This window comes from Solanum stenotomum, chromosome 10, assembly GCF_019186545.1.
Source record: "Solanum stenotomum isolate F172 chromosome 10, ASM1918654v1, whole genome shotgun sequence".
NCBI classification, from domain to species: domain Eukaryota; kingdom Viridiplantae; phylum Streptophyta; class Magnoliopsida; order Solanales; family Solanaceae; genus Solanum; species Solanum stenotomum.
In genome coordinates, this window is record NC_064291.1 from 6,239,446 (window position 1) to 6,258,174 (window position 18,729).

Genomic DNA, 18,729 nt, shown 5'->3' on the forward strand with positions numbered 1-18,729 from the left:
TAATAACATTTTAAAAAGCTAAAACGAAAAATTATGTATCAACATAAGTGAAAGACATATATCTCAAAGAGATCGGAGGCGGGGGGGATTAGAAAATGATCAATAAGTTCAAAAGATTCAGATCTTGGTTCGATTTTCAATCCGGAACCTGAGATCTGACCTCGAGTATTGAACCTGTAAAATTAGAGTATGTTGATATTCATCACTGAACTTCTATACTAATAATAGATCTATTACCTCATTTCACTATTATTACTAAAGTGTCATTTTTTAAATAATTATATTTCAACTTTTATATAAATTAAATTAATCATAATTTGATACGTTATATCAATATTTATGCTAAATCATTGATAATTAAAGGAAGAAAATGTATTGACCCGGTCGATCATTTTTTATTTTTCCATGAAAATTACCATTTTGCCCTCTCGATAGTGACCCCGAGTTTTTCATGATTAAATTTATAAAGTTGGTTTTGAACTTTGAGTTAAAAGTTCGGATTTTTGGCAAGTTTTGAGTTTAAAAAGCTAAGTTGTTAAGAAAGTGATTTTCGGTGTCTTTTGAAGTTTTGAGTGTCAGAATGGAATTTCGTCGATTCCATCCAGAAATGTGAAACCTGATTCGTGAGAGTTGTCGGTTTCAGTTTTCGAGTCTTTTTGAGGATTTGAGGTCCTAAGTTATGGAATTGTGGAATTTTAGCATTTGGGTTGACTTTGGTCAACATTTGGGGTTCGGATGCTTGGATCAGAATTTTGAGAGTTCTGTTAGATTCAGGGATGATTTTAGGCTTATTTAAGGTCTTGGTTGATTTTTGAGAGGCCCGAGAGCGTTTTAACCTTGTTAGACTTGAGTTAGTTTCTTGTGGTTTTCACGGATGTCGAGTCAAGAAAATCTCATATTCGTTTTTTGACGATTTCATTGAGTCCGGAACGTCGAGTTTGATTGATTTGCATATCTGATTTGTGTGTATGGAGTTCCGAACGAATCCCGAGGGTAATTTCGATGATTTTGAGTTTGGTTGGTTTCTGGTTCTGGTGCATGACCATCTTGGTCATCGCGATCATGTAGTATCATCTTGGAGTGCATCACGATCGCGCGGGTCTTGTCGCGATCTCAATGATCAATTTTAATGAGTTGATTGCCTTACTCATCACGTGATCCTGGGTCGCGATCACGATGAGCTTATGTGACATCGACAGAATGTTTTCTAAAGTCAGGGTTTCAACCCCATTTGATCAATTTTGAGTTTTGGGAGCTTTGGGAGGTGATTTGGACCAGGTTTTGAGTAAAATCTTTTGGGTAACGATTCTTAACTCTAAATCTTCAATTAACTATTATTATTGCTGAATTTTTGTGTTCTAATCAAGCTTTTGAAATGAGAAATTTGGTAATTTTCTTCAAGAACCCAAAAATTTACTAAAATGGAGTTTGTGAACTGATTTTAAGTCCCTTTTTGAAATGATTTTCTTTAATGAGTTCCTAAAACCTTGAGTAATGTGTTTAAGTATTAATTTTCGAATTCAAACCTTATTTTTGGAATTGTGTTTATGTTGACTGGCTCACTTTTCAAGATAAATTGATGAAAGTATTGTTGTTTCCAAAAATTTATTGTGAATACTTGTTTGTGCATAGATTGTGTGGCATTGAAAGTGATCCAGAAGGGGAAGACTCAACTATTGGAGTGATTGTTGATTGATTTAAGGCAAGTGGCTTCCTAAACCTTGTACTCTAGTTGAATTTGTATGCTTCCTTTGTTGATGCATATTGAAAGTAATGGGAATGAGGTGAAGGGTTTAAACTGTCCACTTGTTATATCTAAATGAATAAAAAAGAATTGAAATGAAAAGGCTATGTGATGAACATGATAATGTGACTTGTCTTATTGTGACCCTTGATGATTGATTGATGAAATGCTTGAAAGCATGATTGTGGACTTAAATTGTATGATTTTGTTGCTTCTTCCATGTGGTGTGATATTTGCTTGTTTGCATTGATTGTGAACGTTGTAATAAGACATGCGATGAGTTATTATGTCGAGGTCATTGTCGGTGAGTATTATTATGTCGAGGTCTTTGCTGGTGAGTGTTATTATGCCGAGGTCTTCACTGGAGAGTGTTATAAAATCGATGGGAAATGGTTCCGACTAGTGATGATCATTGCGACTTAATGCACTTGATGCTTATGCGTGACTTACTTATGGAATGTTATTGATATACTTGTTATGTGTTACTGAACTACTTGTCATTGAGATTAACTTATTTCATTTGTTTGATTATTGAATTGTGAATGTTGGGCCTGTGAGCCGTGTATTGTGGAATTGCTAGGTTAGACTGGTTTCTGTGCAGGTTGTAGTTGAAGGAGATTCTATTGGAGTCTAAGGGGTATTTGTTTTCTAGCTAGTTGCTTTGTTTAATAGGTTGCTTGTTGGGTACCGTGTTATTGGCACTCATCCGTTGCTTTTACACGTGCGTAGGTCCCGAGATCGGACCCGTGTGATTTCTTTCTCCTTCTCCTGATCTCGAGGCTCGTAAAGGACTTGAAGAGGTAGTTGCTTGTCATTGTGCGGACCCTCTTTTTCCTTTTCTTATACTTTGTTCTATTTGAGAAACAAAGATTGAGACATGTATTTATTTCTTAATTCTGCACTTATGTAAATAGTGGCTTGTACACGTGAGCCAAATTTTGGGGGTTTTAATTGAAGAATAAATTTCCACATTATCTTGTTCTTATTTTTACTGTTTTTCGCTTTTCTTTTGTTTTTGTTGGGTTGAGGCTGACTTGTCTTAGTGAAAAAGACAGGAGTTATCACGTCCATTTTTGGATTGTGACAAAAAAGAATAAGGGAAAACTCCCAAAAAATTAGAGTAACTCAAATAATTTAGTCCAAAAAGAGCCACTAAAAATGACCTGACCCGAATATGTTTCTAGTAAGTTAGGATTTGGAACTCTTATTCTCTTTCTCCTTTTGATGAACAACCATTTTTTTCTCTTCTTCTCCCTTTTCTTCTTCTAGCGAAAACTCCTTCATTTTGTTCTGAAAAGATTCAATGGTCTAATTTGGATTTGCCAACATTTTTTAAATCCCTATCTATAAGGGAGAATCATCAACTCTGAGTTTTTATTTTATTTTGAAATTTCAAACGACTAGAACATGTGGAACTCTAACATAATATTAGAGGTTACCCCTATAAATACAATATGTCCATTTTTGTCCCTTAAAGCTTGTTATTATGAATCTTTCGAGCTCAACTTAAGTGTAGATCTACGATGAGAATGTTTTGGAGCTTAAGATAGAGTGTAAATCTGCAATGAAGATGTCCCAGAGCTCTAGTTAGAGTGTAGATATGTGATGAAGATGTCTTATTGTCCCTTAAATCTTGTTATTATGAATCTTTCGAGCTTAACTTGAGTGTAGATCTACTATGAGAATGTTAGAGCTTAAGTTAGAGTGTAAATCTGCAATGAAGATGCCCCAGAGCTCTAGTTAGAGTGTAGATCTGTGATGAAGATGTCTCAGAGCTCTCAAAGGTCCGTCGATTTTTCATTTAATTTCTGATTAATATTGATAGTTACTCACGAAATGTATTAATATGCTATTGATAATTAACATTGCATTGAATATTAAATCCTATGTCAGTTTATTCATAAAACCACTTGGTACGAATTTCAAATTATTTGTTAAATTTTCTTTTGAGTTCAAATTTAAGCTTTACTTAATTAAAATAGGATTTGATATTATTATGTTTAGATTAAAATGAGTTTCTTTTAGTTGAACATAAAATATTACTTTACTAATTGGCAAATTGATAGTGTGTCACCAAATTCTCTCTATATATCTTTTTCCGCCTATTATACACTTATATAGCTTTTCCCGCTTTGACATCAAAGATCAAATTTACAACAAATTCTTGATTTCGCAAAGTAACAAATCTTCTAATCTACTTTGCTTTTTTCTGTGTGGCTCAATTCATTTGCTCACTTGTGGCTCATTTTTTGAATCTTTAGTCTACTTTGCTCTGCTTATTTTCTGGATTATGGACAATCAATATCATACAATCCCTTCAGAGATTCTTGATTGAATTTCTTTATTGATTACTTTCCTACTTTTGTTTCTGTTTCTATTCCTTTGCTTCTTTCTTTCCTTTATGTTTCAGAGAATAGATGTTGAGTCCATTATATCTTTTCCAGGTTATCCTTCTCTGCAAGAAAGGAAATTGAAATTTCTTTACAAATTTCTTTCATACTTTTTGTTTCTGTTCTTTTACTCCTTTCTTTTATCGTTTATGTTTTAGAGCTATTTTAAGAGAATATATGTTGAGTTCATTCATAGATTCTCCCAAGTGATCCTTGTGTGCAAGACAGGAAGACATGTAAACATATTGATGTTCCAACTCCTCTTCCAGATGTGAATCTAGAGGGGGTCAAAAGATTTGAATGGAGGTAACAACTTTTTCATATTTCTATTTTAATGGATAGTTGTTGAGTCTTTGTATGTGGGTGCATAGGTTTTGATATTCATGTGTTTCCTCCCAGATAATCCTTCTTTTGCAAGACAAAAATGTAGAAACATATTGATATTTGAAAAATTTGGAGTAAAGAAATCATTTTTTTCTCTCAAAATGCTTAAAGGGCCCTTACTCTTTGAAAATAAAAAATAAAAGGGACAATTCACTCCTTCAGTAGCAAGATTCTTCTTGATTTTAATTGTTGTTAACAGTGTAAGAAATTAAAACAATTTCGCTACCTAGCGAGTTTACCAAAAAATATTTCAAACAAATCACTGCTTTGACATCGAGAAATGTCAAACAGATCATTGTTTTTTTTAATAGACATGAAAAAAGCTAAAACAATATTGTATTGTCCTTATTCTGTTTAGATAAGTTATAAAAACATAATGATAATATAGTGAATGCTGATAAATTGAAAAAAAAAACACTAAACTATGCTGCATTTTTCAACCAATTTTTTTTAAAAAAACTCGCAACAATTTACGTTTTGAAAAATAAATAAAAAATATACAAACTAGTTGCACAACATTTTCTCTATCAAAGCAATGATTTTCTCGAAAAGAATTTGGAGAACTCGCTACATGAGCAGCAAGATTATCTTAATTTATTACGCCATTAGTGACCATTAAAATCAAGAAGGATCTCGCTGCTAAGGGAGCGAATTGACCTTTTTTAAAAAAAAATAAAAATTGGTCCTTTTATGTATTTTGGAGGAAAAAATGGTCCTTTTGCTCCGAACTTGATTTTTCAACTCCTCTTTTGGGTGTGAATTCGGAGGGGTCAAAGATTCGAATTAAGGCAAGCAGTTTTCATGTTTCTTTTTAAAGGATAGTTATTTAGTCCTTTTTATTTGGCTACTTTGATTTTGATTCACATTTTTTTTCTTAGGTGATCCTTCTTTGCCAGAAAGGAAGACAAATGAACATATTGATATTTCGACTCCTTTTATGAGTGTGAATGCAGAGGGTGTCAAAGATTTGAATGGAGGTAAGCAGCTTTTTTCTGTTTCTGGTTTAAATGATAGTTGTTGAGTCTTTGTATTTGGCTGCATAGGTTTTGATATTTATGTATTTTCTCCCAAGTGGTCCTTTTCTGCAGGTCAATAAGGTAGATGAACATATTGAGGTTCCGACTGCTTCTCTGCAAGTGAAGAAGACAGATGAACATGTTGAGGTTCCGACTCCTCTTCGAGGTGTGAATCAAGAGATAAACATATTTTTCTCTATTATATTTTAAATAATAGTTTTTGAGACTTTGTATTTGGCTGGCTGCATAGGTTTTCATATTCTTCATGTCTTCTCTTAGGTGATCCTTCTTTGCAAGAGAAGAAGACAAATAAACATATTGAGGTTTCGACTCTTTTTGGGATGTGAACAATCAAGTAGTTAATTATGATGTTGGAGATGATAGTCTATTAATTGATGTTTCGAGTTCTCTTTAGACTTATCATATGGAAGGGCAGTTCATAAATGATTCTCTTCATACCCCTCAAGATCTTCCTCTTCATACCCCTCAACCTGTCTCTCCTCAACCTATCCTACCTCAACTTGTCCCACTCCCGCTTCAACATGCTCCTTTTGATGCAACAATTTATCATAATGGTATGCAAGTTCCCCCAAAAATTGTTTCCATTTCTGTCGACACTCAATTTGAACTTATTATTACGCCTCTTCTTAAGTATGATATTATGCTTAGTAAGACCAGGTTTACAATGCTAAATATGATTTTTTTTTCTAAATGGCTTTCTGAGTGAATTAGAACAGCAGCAACTGAAAATGAATTGTGAATGTGAGGATCGTCTTGAGGAGTAATGCAAAATGGATTTGAAAGTCTATAATTCTGATATGTCTTGACGTTTTCTTGTCAAAGAGAACGGTCTCAAGGAAGAAGGTTTGGTAGAACTATGAAGGACATATAAGGCTAGTGAAATTTTGTATATCTCGAGAAAGTGTTAAAACATTGCAACAATTTTTTTCCTAGTTAAAGCTATCCATGTAATATTCTTCCTAGTTAGAAAGTATATTTTGACAAAGTGTTAAAGTCATACATGCAATAATTGTTCGTACTGCAACAATTTTTTTCATAGTTAAAGTCATTCATGTAATAAATGTATTGTTCCTTCTTCTGAAGATGCATCCTTGAAGCCTACATTAACGTACAAAACCTAGTTTAAGTCCTTGAAGCTTACTTTAACGCACAAAACATAGGTTTCAACACTTATCCCTCAGTCAAATCTCAGTTTGTTTTGAATTATTTTTTTAGTTCGTTTCAAAAATAATGTCTCATTTATTTTTTTTTGGTAATTCTATACTTCTAACTTTTCACATAGACGTATTTATGGCGACACAATATTAAAGGTAGAGGTGGACGTTCGATTCTTCGGTTTGATTTTATCAAACTTCGATTTGGTTTTAGGAAAGTGTGCACTAAATACCAAACCAAACTAATTTGGTTTGGTTCGATTCGATTTAATTTGGTGTTTTTAAAATAGTTTTTCGGTGCGAATGAAAAATAAAATGAGAACAAAATTAAAGTATAAGGTACTTAAAAATTTAATACTATGTTAAAGGATGATGTGTCTCGCTTTGGAATAATTATTGTGCTAACTAAAAGACTATATTTGTCTTTGTTAAATATATTGTGCCTACGATTCTCGAGTAAAACAAGGATGAAGACGGATTCCCTTACATAACGTGCATTGATAAAAATATGTTTGAGTTCCACTTGAGAATTAATATTTGAAGCTAATTATTAAATTGTAAATTTATTTCTACTTTGATTTGTTCATGAATGATTTAATTGTAAGTTGATTTTTTTATTTTTAGTTAAGGGCATTCCCTTAAATGAAAAAAATCAACTTATAATATGGACATGCACATAAACTTATCTTTTAAATATGTTAACTTGTCAATTATCATAATTTATGATATTTTTTAGAAGTAATTTTCAAATATATAAAATAAACTAAAGAGAATAAGATAAATAAACTAAGACATAGAAAGTACACAAATATATAAATATCTCGACTTGAAGCAGGACGAAAAGGTGTCTAATATAGTAATAAATAAAGTCATGTTATTTTTTCATTAATTTTTTAAAAATTATCAAATATTCCATATTCATTTATATTTTATGAACTAGAGGGAGATTGCCCGTGTATAGCACATGCCCAATTTTTGTGCCTTTCAATACCATGTTTCTCTTAAATACTAAAGAATGGAACATGTATATTTTATGTGTTCCATTTTATATTACATGAACCTTATTAACTTGACACCTCTTTTTAAAAAGCTTTAATTATAAATGATTTTTTTCTAAACTTACATTTATTAATAATACGAATTCTTATTTTGACTATTATTACTTTATATAATTATTTCATACTAAAATAGAAAAAAAAGATATAATAAAATTTTCTTAATTTTATAAAGGGCAAACTACATAAATTCCATTACTTTAGATCCTAATTACTAGGACTCACTGTAATATTACTTTTTATACCATATTTTGGCCGTGAGATACATGTATCATTGAAAGCGAGATATGTGTATTTAGCAACTTTAAAAACCGAAATACATGAGTTATTAATTTGAATTAAAGGGAGTGTAACTTATTTCCTTAATTAAATGATTAGTTGATGACAAATTAACAATCCAAATTGATTTACAGGATCCTTGTATAGCAACTCTAACAAATTTTCCTAAAATAACGAAATCATAAACCAAAGTAATTCTGTAATCCTAAACTTCATCTTCTTTATCAGTTTCTTCTTTGGTAGTAAAGGCAAGATACATGTATCATTAAAGACGAGATATATATATCCATCAGTTTTAAAAGCCGGGATACACGAGTTACTAATTTGAAATTAAAGGCGATATACGTGTATCCAACAATTTTAAACGGTTTAATTGTGTATATGTACTGTTAATTAAAGCTTGACATAATTTTTCCATTTTGATTAGGTCATTCTTAAACTTAGATCTATTTTCGATTTGAATGTTGGCGGATGCAATGACAAAATACACAGCAAAATTGTTAATGAAAAACAAACAAACAAAAAAAGATTGAATTGGTATAGAACTGTTATCGAGATATACCTCAATAGGAATCATCCGATTTTGTGAATGGTCATCCATTAAAATAGTTGAGAAACAACAAACGCAAACAATGTAAAATACAATTTGTAAAAGTTTATAAAATCGAACTTTAGAGCAATATGAACTTTATCTCAGATACATGACAAAAAAAAACTCATATATACTTAATAGTAAATACATAAATACTTATTTATCTCAAATAAATAAATACTTAAAATAAAGAGAAGAAAGGTAGATACATAGATGAAGGGCAGATATATAAGACATTTAGATACGTCTGACAAACATCACATACATGGAAGAATGATAGATACATAGGACATGTAGATACGCATGGAATTCAAATAATTTCTTTCACTTTTTTCTTTGGAGTCCCGTCTAAAAAACTCTGTATCTCTATAGATCTTTCAAAATTTCACCAAGTTCGTAATTGAAATCTAGCATTGATGTGATCACTTCTCTACCAGTGATTTTGGTCCTTCACCTTCATCTAACTTGACTTGTCCTTTGACGCCTCCACCATAAAATCTCTTTCATGATCATCTTCGGGCGAGAGGAAAATTACTAGATTTAAAAAAAAAAACTTTGATATATGTGATAGATACACTAATATACAATAATGAAAGAATGATGGTTGAATAGTAACAAGCCTCTAAATATATTGCTAATGAATCAAAATAGTTTTTGATGTATATTATGTGTTGAGAAGATGAAGGAAGAGAGAAAAAAATGATGGAGGACATGGGGTGGGGGAAGAGATATAGTTGGCGGAGGAGATTGAGGGATGTTGAATTGTTAATATACTTTTTATTAAGGAGTTTAAATTTTAAAATAATTATTCAATACCATATTTATGAAATTTGTTTATTTGATTTAACTTTTTTAAACATAAGGTATAATTATTAAAAAGTGGTATTATGAGTAATATTTTAAAGAGACTAAAATATCTTTATGCAAAAATAAAAGAACACCTAGTAGACACGTTGATATCCATACTTTTAACTCACACTTCTACCATAATAGAAAAATTAAGTATTTAGTAAAATGAAGATGAAGTGTTTGATTGGTGTGATATTATTTTGTGTGTATCGTCCAAGATTTGATGAAAGTTCCTAGATATTTTAGTTAAATTTTTATCTTTATTCATAGTTATTAGGGATAAGGGTTTAAAAAATATTCCAACTTTGGTTGAATTTGCTGTTGTTATACTAAACTTTCATGATGATCTATTACCTTCTGAGCTATTTAATATTGTATTTTAAAGGTATATATGTGCCCACGTGGACACATTACTATTTATAATTTTGCATTATTTTTTATGTTCACGTGGACAAATATATATGTTTAAAATACGGTATTAAATAGTTTAGGGAGGTAATAGGTCCTCATGAAAGTTTAATATTGCAATAGCAAATTCGACCAAAGTTGATGTATTTTTCAAACCCTTATCCCTGGTTATTATAACAAGTAGAATGAGTTATATTTAAAGGAGGTTAAAAGTGTCTATTTTTATCAAAGTTAAAAAGACTGAAACTACTTAAGAATATAACTAGCAGTGAGTTGAGATTTTAATTTGATGTTCTCCATCGATATTTAAGGTTTTGGTCATTGATCTTATCACACTTCTAGGATTATGAGCAAAAAAAATTTAATAGTTGTTAAAAAATTATCATATAAAATTCATTCTCAGTATTAAAAATATTGAATTTTCTGCTTTACGCATATACTAATTTTTGTTGGATTTTTCAAGTTGTAGAATCGAGTATGAAAAATAGTTTGTACCACTGGACGTGATAAGTAATGATAAATTTTAATTCTTAATTCAGTAGGATTAGTTACAAATCAATATGAATATATTTATCTCTATTGATTTATTTAATTTAGATGTATTTTCAATATTTTTTTTGGATTTTCATTAAGAGCATCATAGTTCAAGAATAATGGTTTGTAGCTATCAAAATAAAATATATTTTTTTATTAAGAGCACCATTGTTCTTAATAATGATTTGTTGCTTGTCAAAATAAAACATGATTTTTTTTTTATTAAGAGCACCATAGTTCAAAAATAATAATTTGTGGCTGTCAAAATAAAAAAAAAATAAAATATTGTGCTATTTGGGGTTCAAACCTAGAACTCCTTCATTCAAATGGACACCATTATCAATGAACCAAAATCATAGTTTTTTGTCAGAGTGTCCCACTTTAAATATATATTCTTCAAATGTAGAATTGGACACCTTGACTATAGCTTCATCCCTAATACTCGTATAAGAGTTTGAGACCACTTGATATGTCATGTGGCTTATCGGGTGAAGTTATATCTAAGTTTAGTTAGTCAAGTAGATAAGTGTTTCTAAGACTGTCAATTATTTGAGAGTGAAACTAATAATTTGTGTCAAGTTTAAGAGTATTTTTAATACTTCTATATATTTTATTACTCCCTGCTTTTCTATTTATTTGTCAAATATTTTCTAATTTGATGTCCCTTTGTACTTGTTATTTTTGAAAAAGACAATTTATTTTTTATTATTATATCCTCGATTTATTAATATTGAGTTAATAACTTACTTGAAATAGCATTCCCCAAGTACTATTGTAGATTAAACGTAAGCGTTAAAAGAACACCGGAGCCATGAACGGTGACGGCGTCGTTAAAGATGAAAGAAAGGTCGCCGGAAAACCTGAGGAGAATGAATACGAGTACGAAGAGGAACAGAGGATGCTAGAAGAGCTAGGGATGTACAAAGGGAAGGTGAGATTAGTGAATAGTGAAGAGCCAACAGAGGAGACAATGTTACTGTGGGGAATTCAACAGCCTACGTTTTCAAAACCCAATGCCTTCGCACGCCAAACTTCTCTCCAGCTCCGTGTTGATGCATGTGGACGAACTCTCTCCATTCTACAGTCTCCTTCTAACCTGGTTTGTGCGTAATTTGAACTTGTTAAAACTAATTGAGTTAACCCTAAGTACGAGTTGGTCAATTTGAACTAAGAATTTTCATTTTTTTTTGGTTAATGAAGCTAAAAATTAACTCATGCAATTAAATTGTAGAGGAACCTTTTGTATTTTTAACAAAGTTGTTAATGGATGAATTTGGATCAATATATTATGTTTTTATGGGGGTTTTGAAATAATGTTTGATTGTTTTGGTTATATAAATCAATTAGTTATATTTTTGAAGAGATGCTTTGTTTATTGGGAGGTATCCGAGGTGACTTGAACTTGAAAAGCAGAATCCTCAGAATCGTATGATTCAGATACCTGTCGAGATGAACAGATAAAAGATCGGGATAGACAGGATGACCTATATTCATTTCATATTAGAAAATTGATGAAAGTAAGAATTCATAACTAAAAGAATATAAATTCCATTCACCCAAGTAGGAGCTGCACAATTGCATTGGTGATTGTATTTCTGTCCAAGTCCCTTTGAGCACATTCGATAAAACAATGTATTTCTGTCCTAATACTGTGTTATGAGGATTAGAAAGGCGTTCTTTTCGTTTTTTATCTTCTATTGATTTGATTGCAGTTTATAGAGTGAATCGTCCATCATGCTTTTGACTTTGAGAATAGCTACTTTTTCAGTAGTAAATATTCGTTAGCAATGGCATTAAATAATGGCTCTTTGGTTAGTTTTGGTGCTCAACTCTTGTATTTTTTTTTTTTTTGATGACAAGGGAAACCCGCAACCGCTACCCTTTGGGTGCGCACAGGTTATCCCTGCTCCTATGCAATAGCTAACAGCTCAACTCTTGTAATTTAGAAATATTTATCTAGACTTTTTCTAAACTTAAAATGATCAAAGTGATTTTCCTTTCAAATTCAAGGAAGAATTATACTAACTTCTGAAGTTTTCATGTTTTCCCTAATATCTTGGGAGGTTCTGAAGGGAAAACTTAAGATTTTCATGCACTTTGCAAGGTGTAATGTAGGAATAGCATTTTGCAAGGTGTAAAGTAGAAATAGTTAAGTTGTTTGTTTGTAAACACAAAAGTCATGTAAAGTTGTTTGTTTCTAGACTTATTGTAAAGTAGAAAAGATGTAAAGTCGTAAAATAAAAGACAAGTGTAAGGTATCATGATGGGCCTTGGCATAGCAGTTACTAAAGCATGAACAGTGTATAAATTGCTTGGGTTAACCTGAAGTAGTTGATTACAATTGTGTGTAGAAATACAATAGGAATGCAGAAGGCATTATTGGCTCTCTTGACTAAATTTCGTATATAGCTGGAGAACAGTGTTCTGAATCCCTTTGGTCCTGTAATTGTGCTTTCAAGCAATTCCCGTTGAATTAAAAAAAAGGATATCAACAACGACTCTAGAGCTATGACTTACACAAAAGAAATGCACGAAAAAGGAACCAGTTAGTTTCTTTATGCTTAGTTAGCACCTAGGACTTCTACTCAACAGAAAAAAAACTGACAAATGGTTGTTAGTTTGTCCTAAATGTGAGAAGGCATTCAAAAAGGAAGTTTATAGCGGGCTATTCAAAATGGGCTGCTCTTTTAACTTGTTGAAGAAGGATGTCAAATGGGTAATGTCAGATGCAAGTGACGCGAGTTTCAATGCATTGAAGAAGGCCATTTATATTGCGGTTGCCAGATTTTGATTTATCATTTGAAGTACACAGTGATGCATCATATTATGCAGTATAGTGAGTTGATTCTGCAGGATCATCCTGTTGCATTTGAGAGCTGAAAGTTGAATGCTACGGAAAATCGTTATTCTACTCATGAGAAAGAGATGGTGGCGGTACTCAATTGTATTTGGTATGGCGAGTCTACCTAAGGCTGGGCACCGGACCGGAATGGGACCACCGGACCGGAACGAACCGGTACCGGACCGGAACGGGACGGTTTGACCGGGTTGTTGACCGGTACCGGGATGAACCGGACCGGAACTACCGGGATGGAAGCTCAGTTCCGTCCCGTCTCACTATATACCGGGATAGAACCGGGACGGACCGGAATGGACCGGAACGGAACGGGATGGGATAAACGGGACGACACATATAGCTATTTCAAAAAATAATTATTTTTTTTGAGTTATTTTGAATTACGAAAATACGAATGTTTTTTTTATTTTTTTAAGTTATATTAGTTTATAGTATTTAAGTTTTAAAATTTATAATAATTTTACTTAAGTTTATTTTAAAGATATTTTTTTTAATTTTTACGTATATAAGTTTGTAAGTTAAGTTTAATAAAGTTTTTTTTTTAGTTTTTGAGCTTATGTAGTTATGTTATAAGTTTTAAAGATTTGAATCTTTGAAAGTTTATAAGTTATTAAGTTATACTTATAACTTGTAAGTTAAATAACTTAAGTTTGTAATTTTTAAAAAATTAAATAAACAAAAAAGAAATGCTAATAAAAGTAAATAATGACAAAAATATTATTTTTTATTTTAATTAAAAATGATTTACCGGGACCGGACCGGACCGGAACCGGAATGAACCGGTACCGGTATACCGGTACCAAATCATGGTACCGTTCCGTTCCGTGTACCGGTTCAATATATCCCATCCCATCCCAAATACTACCGGACCGGAACGGACCGGAATGGTACCGGTACAACCCGTTCCGGTGCCCAGCCTTAAGTCTACCTACTTGGAACAAAAGTTGTGGTCTGAACGGACAACGTGGCCAATACATACTTCAAAACTTAACGGAAGCTGGGTTTGAAGCATGCCCAATGGCATGAGTTTCTTCTCAGAAGAAGCTCAAAAGTTGATGGGAAGGCATCAAAATAGTTGTCATAGACAGATTCTCATAGCGTGGGATTTTTATAGCTGCTCCTACTCTTTGTTCTTCCGAGATAGCTGCTGAATTGTTCTAAGAAACTTGAGGAGCAAGTCCAGAAGGATGTGACCAGCTAGTTAGGAAAGCTTGTGTATCATTTTAAAATTCTACAATATGGCCAACTACTTTTTGTACAATAGATATCATTCAATCTATCAAAATGTCTGCACACTTACCTGCCTTACTCATTTCAGCTCTTTTAATTTTTTCTTTACAACTTATTTTTATAAGGTTTCTTACATGTCTTCTTCTTAAATTAATATGACTAGCATTAGTATGGTCCTATTTCAACACAAGACTCGTTACTAGGACATCAACAGAAATAAGCATGAGAATTCATAGTCGACAAGGTCTTCTCCTTAACATTAATCATCATATATTCATTTTGGAACCATTAGTTGGTAAATCAATCAGAATATTAACGCAACTCTGTTACAGTTATCTTTACCTTGTCAGTTTTCTTTCAAGGTCATCTTGTTGTAAGTAATATAGTCTTCCCATCTCCTTGAGGTATCTTCCTTATACAGGGAATAAGAGGGACTGGTATTATTACTAATTGCTAATGGATCAGATCCTCATTACTTCAAACACCCTGGACTCTTCTTTACCCAGTAGTTTGGCTTGCCTTCTTGCTACCACGGACCTCTCAAACAGATTTAGGGAAAGATCAGACTCGCTATCTCCACTGATGTTTTATATCCAGGATCATACTTTCTGTACATGGATTTAAGCTGTTTATTCTGCTTTAACTCTTGAAAATTATGAACTAGAAAAGTTTTGAGTTAGTAAGTCACTTCATAGTGTGGCTTTTGAGATGACTAATAAGCTTTGGCAATGACATGATCCAAAGACAAATGGGATTAGTTGCTACTTGTTTTCTGGAAATGTTGCTTATATCTGCTGAAAGAAGAAATGTTTGGGAGACATTTTGATCTCTTAGCACACACAAAGCATCTCATTGACATTATTCACCGTTGCTGTCTCTCTCTTTCATCAATTTCTAGTAATCAAGCTATATTTACTTTAGGGCACTCCTGGAGTAACTGGTTCTGTAATGTGGGATAGTGGAGTGGTCCTTGGGAAATTCTTGGAGCACGCTGTAGAATCAGAAAGAATTCATCTTCAAGGCAAGAAAGTCATTGAATTGGGCTCTGGCTGTGGATTAGTTGGGTAATACTGTTATCTTTTGCACCTTCGATTTCTGATTTTGTCAAATCATTTGTTGTCATTACTGGTTTAAGCTAGTGGATGTTTGAAATAGATGCATGTTCCAACAAAATTATGTTGGATTAGTTCCTATTGTAGATTCTTGTCTCAGTGCGCACGAAAAACAGGGGATATCATGTCCATAAAATAAATTACTTGCTCATAAAATTATGTTTTTGCCTAGTAGTAGTCATTAAATGTTGAACCCACTTACCGTGCATGTCATAAATTTACTGCTGTAAGATTGTTCATTTATCTTAAATATCTCATTCTATGTTTCCAGCTGTGTTGCAGCTCTTTTGGGTGCTCAAGTTATTCTCACTGACCTCCCAGATAGACTGAGGCTACTGAAGAAAAACGTAGAAGCAAATTTATATGGAGATGTAAGAGGCTCTGCAACAGTAAATGAGCTCACATGGGGAGATGAGTTGGATAATGATATGAGGAATCCTTTGCCAGATTATGGTAACAATCTGAGATGGTCTCATTCCATATAGCAGTTGCTTTACAATACATAATCGAATTCCATATGCATCTGTCTGAGGTTGTATAATTCCCCTTCACAATGTTGTCACATGCATATTTCAAAATGATATTTTCTTCTCTCTTTCTGATAACCAAGATATCACGTGTATAAGCTGGCCTGACCACAGTTGGTGGCTTGGTGCACAGGTTTAAAACTCAAGGGAGTACAGTCTGCCCTTCTACCCTCAGCTGACTTAAAATCAAGATTCAGCTAGCAGAAGGGTTCAAACTTGTAGTGTGTACTTACAACACATCCCCGTCCTTCATTTATCATGGGGCATTTCAAATTGAAATTTTCTTTTCTTCCTTCTCGTGTCCTTATATTATTATTAGTTTCTTTGGGGAGGATGTGAAATAGAATTATATAACAGAAGTGGTAAATTCAGTTAAAACTTCCAGCAATGTTTCGGAGAAAATGTATTCTGTATTCTCATTTTCCTTTATTGAGTATAAGCCTTAGCATGAAGGGTTTGCAAAACTTGTGATCTTGCTGTCTATAAATCTGATACTACCAGTTGAGGCATACTTTGGGTTTATAGTTGTAACTGATGAGAGGTCAGGCCGCCCCAATCATCCATGAAGACTCTAATCTTGAAAAGCAATCTTAAAAGGTGATAAAGGAGTAACATCTTCCCTTAATGATTAAGAAAGAGGTAACATCTTCCCTTTTAAAAGCTGTGTCTGTTGACCATTGGTGGTAGCTCTATGTATGCAGTCAATAGAAGCAATGTGGAGAAAATCCATCTTCAGTGTAGAGGATATCATATAATAGTCCTGAATGAATCAGTATGTCTGACCTTCTCTCTCAGTTGAAAAGTTGCTGTGGACATGTATGGGCTATGATATAAGTTTTAGACTAGTTCAACTTTTAGTTTAGACTTGTCCTAGATACTGCAGAGTTAACTTAGGTCTGATTAGATTTTACCCATTTATGAAACAATGGTTCTGCATAATCCTACAAAGAAAATGGTGTATTTTTCCTATAGCAATTTGCGTCCTCTCAAGCTTCCTTCTACCCATAACAAAACTTGGGATGCCATGCTATACACGTTAACATGCCAAAACATTTTCTAGGATTTCATTGTCTGAATGCACTAATCACAGATCAGCTAGCCCTCAGGGAATTGGTTCCGGGGTAAGAGTGCAGCATGTAATTTGTGGGTTAGGTGCACGTCAAGTGTTTGAGCCAAGTCATGGATGAAAGGCTGGTATTTAAGTGGAGAAGGGTAGACATACTATCCAATTATACACTATTGAATAAATGAACCAGTTGGCCCTAGAAGATTTCTCGGTTACTAGAAAGAATCACTCAGCTTGACATCTCACATTCCCTCCTCTCCCTTCTTCTATGTTTGTAAGTCTAGGTGGATGGTCTCTGATCACTTGTCCAGTTTATCTATCCATGATTTTAGTTTATTATTTCACGTTCTGATATACCCCACCTAGTGGGATTTCACTGGGTTGTTGTTGTTGTTGTTGTATTTCACGTTCTGATATGTATTTGTATTTCAGTTCTTGGATCAGACGTGATATATAGTGAGGGAGCTGTCGTGGATTTGATAGCTACACTTCTGGACCTCTCTGGTACTCAGACAACAGTTATTTTAGCTGGAGAACTTCGGAATGGTATAGACTTTATATATTATTTAAATTTCAAATAGCCTGGAGATAGTTATTACATTTCATGTGATTTTCTTGTGGCAGATGCAATCCTTGAATACTTCTTACAAGCTGCTGCAGAGGATTTCACTATTGGCCGTGTAGATCAAACACAGTGGCATCCTGATTGTTGCAGTCCTCGAGTGGTAATATATGTTCTGGTGAAGAAGCAAAAAAAATTGTAAGTCCGCGCTCATAACATTGTACACTCAATTCTCAAAATGATACCAACATTAATGCCTGTGCTTCACATATAATTTGCTATAAGTGTTCTACTGGCTTTCTTTCTTGTAAATCCAGTGTACCATTTTGTGGATAAACCAATATCCTAAACGTTTTTCCTCATCGACTATTAGGCGATTTTCAGTTATGTAAAAGGATAATGCATGTTTAATAATCTTCAACAACTAGTTGATACAGAACTTTTCTCAGAAGAGGCAGATTAGAGGTGTAATCTCTCAACAATGGAGTATATTTGCTTGGAATGAATAATTAGTGACATATCATGTGAAGGAACACTATAACAAAATAGTAGATTGTTAGAGCCCATCACACTAACAAAATAGTAGCTTGCTAGAAGCCTAAGAATTCAAGTTAACCTACCATTAGGTTTTTTAGGGTCATTGCATTCTTACGACTAGGGTCTCAATGAGACTGTACGATCGGTTATTTTAAAAAATTTATACCGTCCCAATTTTTCGGATATTTTACCATGTATAACCAAAATTAGATTTTTTAAAACCATCTCAATCATATTGGTATCTCTTCGGTATTGGTACTATCCCAATTTTTCGGATATTTTATATTTTTTACTTTTGAAATATCATCTACAAATATACTATTATTAAAAAATTCTTTCACAAATATGTTCTTGAAGAATCACTTCAAATCTTCACCAAGAAGTCAAGAATGTAAAATCTTGTTACCATATT

General features: G+C 32.9%; 2 protein-coding genes across 2 annotated transcripts in view; one reads left to right on the top strand and one right to left on the bottom strand.

Moving 5' to 3' along the window:
- Positions 1 to 11,179: 11,179 nt before the first annotated feature.
- Positions 11,180 to 18,092, top strand: LOC125842356 (uncharacterized). The gene is made up of 5 exons (XM_049521636.1): positions 11,180 to 11,525; positions 15,435 to 15,577; positions 15,897 to 16,078; positions 17,651 to 17,764; positions 17,843 to 18,092. Exons 1-5 carry the CDS (start codon positions 11,238 to 11,240, stop codon positions 17,980 to 17,982), a joined length of 867 nt encoding a protein of 288 aa, XP_049377593.1. The 5' UTR covers positions 11,180 to 11,237; the 3' UTR covers positions 17,983 to 18,092.
- Positions 18,070 to 18,729, bottom strand: part of LOC125842351 (BAG-associated GRAM protein 1-like) — a 274,321-nt gene continuing 273,661 nt past the window's right edge. The window contains exon 18 of the mRNA XM_049521627.1: positions 18,070 to 18,090. Within this exon, the coding sequence (XP_049377584.1) occupies positions 18,070 to 18,090 (21 nt within the window). The remainder of the gene's footprint in view (positions 18,091 to 18,729) is intronic.

Coding starts and splice junctions, on each gene's coding strand:
- LOC125842356 (XM_049521636.1), top strand. CDS start 11,238: ATGAACGGTGACGGCGTCGTTAAAGATGAAAGAAAGGTCGCCGGAAAA. Junction 15,578..15,896: donor TCTGGCTGTGGATTAGTTGG/GTAATACTGTTA, acceptor CTATGTTTCCAG/CTGTGTTGCAGCTCTTTTGG. Junction 16,079..17,650: donor GAATCCTTTGCCAGATTATG/GTAACAATCTGA, acceptor TTTGTATTTCAG/TTCTTGGATCAGACGTGATA.